This window comes from Pinus tabuliformis, chromosome Q, assembly GCF_031772625.1.
Source record: "Pinus tabuliformis cultivar Carrire ecotype Pingquan chromosome Q, CPIR1, whole genome shotgun sequence".
NCBI lineage: Eukaryota > Viridiplantae > Streptophyta > Pinopsida > Pinales > Pinaceae > Pinus > Pinus tabuliformis.
Genome location: NC_142296.1, coordinates 600,321,922 through 600,323,691, shown reverse-complemented (window position 1 = coordinate 600,323,691; position 1,770 = coordinate 600,321,922). Strand labels below are relative to the sequence as shown.

The 1,770-nt window shown below is 39.6% G+C and overlaps 1 protein-coding gene across 1 annotated transcript; it reads left to right on the top strand.

Annotated features, from left to right (window-relative positions):
- Positions 1 to 820: 820 nt before the first annotated feature.
- LOC149220882 (uncharacterized) lies at positions 821 to 1,770 on the top strand. The gene is made up of 2 exons (XM_089382872.1): positions 821 to 1,208; positions 1,321 to 1,770. Exons 1-2 carry the CDS (start codon positions 965 to 967, stop codon positions 1,599 to 1,601), a joined length of 525 nt encoding a protein of 174 aa, XP_089238998.1. The 5' UTR covers positions 821 to 964; the 3' UTR covers positions 1,602 to 1,770.

Genomic DNA, 1,770 nt, shown 5'->3' with positions numbered 1-1,770 from the left:
ATATTTATATGGTTTAAATTGGTTTTTTACTACATATGAATATATAACACTTTCAAAAATCACTAGCACTTAAATTCTGAATAATTCAATAATCAAAAAATAACTGAAAATCTTTCGAAAAAATCAAACTTAAAAACTCATGAGATTGGTATTCACTGGTTATGGAAATACCGTCGTTGATCATATATGTACGATGGCAATGATGATTAAACGTAACAACTACCTCACAAATCCGAAGACGCACATATATTATCCGTAATAGCTACCCACCATTTTGAATGACAATGGTGGCTTCAATCCCATTCCAACATTTAAGCGTCTCCGTCGCATTAAGTTTCAGCAGACTAGAAAACTTGGCATGCCACATGGAATACAGTTTACAGCGACTACACAGAGACTGAAATTTAAATTCAATGGGGTCGTACATTTGATCGCAACAATCGTCAAACTTCAATTATTGGCACCTTCAATTATCACTGGCTTTTCTGCAGACCGTATAGCTGTGATGACACGTGAAGGAGAAGGGCCGAAATGAAGAAGAAATTAAAAATAAAAAACAAAGAGGAGATCTAGCCACGACTGAAGTCCCGAGTTGGAAGTCATCATATTGCTGCTGTCACACTATAACAATGGACGGCATCAACTTTTCCATCCATCAAACCTAACAAACCGTTCGTCCCACAAAGTTAACTTGCTACTACCGGAAGGAGACCTGTTAGTACCGGGATGAGAACCGTATGGGAAATAAAAAAATCAATTGAAAATAAGAAAAAAATCAACTTCTGAAGGAAAACCCCATGCTTAAATCAAGAGCAAGCGGGAATGAGACGAGGAGGCTCATGAAACTCAATTTTGATATTCGGAGAAGTTGCCAGTCTTTTAGTGTGTCTGTGATTCAATCTCATTATCAGATTTGTTGAGGTATTGGTCGCAGTTTGCCTCTCTGTTTTACCAGTGTACTGTAATGATGCTCAGCTATCAGGGAATTGGGCTTATAACTGTCATAGCAGTCTCTGGCTGCAGTGTTATGTTGTTGGTGTTGGGTCGCCGGAAACTGTTGGAGTTGAAGAAGGATTGTTCTTGCCTGCAAGATAAAGTGAACCAGGAGGGCGCTCTCCGATCTCATTCTGGCGAACATCATCAACAGCAGCATGCAGAGGGAGGAACATCGTTCTTATGGAGGATGAGAGGCTCTCAGTCCTCTCCAGGTAGGGTTCATTTCCCTGCTAATTGTGTTTACAATTTTGAGGATGTGATCCAAAAGAAATTGTATTTACAATTATTAATTTGTAAGTAATTTAAATGTTGTGGGATGAACAGATAAAAAGCGGAATTTGGTGAAGAAAGTGCGGTTTTCTGAGAATGTGGTGGAACCCTCTGGCGACAATGTAGCATACAGAAAGAGGCACGCTCTGGCCTTCAAGTCGGGGCAGCGAATATCCCAAGAGACCCACAAAACTGTGTGTCAAAATAAAAGGATTGATAATTCAAAGAGCGACGGTGCAAACCAGCGCAGAGTCTTGGCAAATACCCCGGCCAACGGAATGGCTCTGTATATTGGGAGTTGTAACGACAGGTCTGGGAGGAGGTCTCTCCATTGATCTCAACTACCTTTTTCCTTTCCTAATTTTGGTCATTATTCAGAGATCTTCTGAGATTTTTATATTGTATACGATGTACTACTCTATACTGGTCCTTTCCTTTTCTAATTTTGGTCATTATTTAGAGATCTGCTGAGATTTTTATATTGTATACGATGTACTACTCTAC

Coding starts and splice junctions, on each gene's coding strand:
- LOC149220882 (XM_089382872.1), top strand. CDS start 965: ATGATGCTCAGCTATCAGGGAATTGGGCTTATAACTGTCATAGCAGTC. Junction 1,209..1,320: donor AGGCTCTCAGTCCTCTCCAG/GTAGGGTTCATT, acceptor TGGGATGAACAG/ATAAAAAGCGGAATTTGGTG.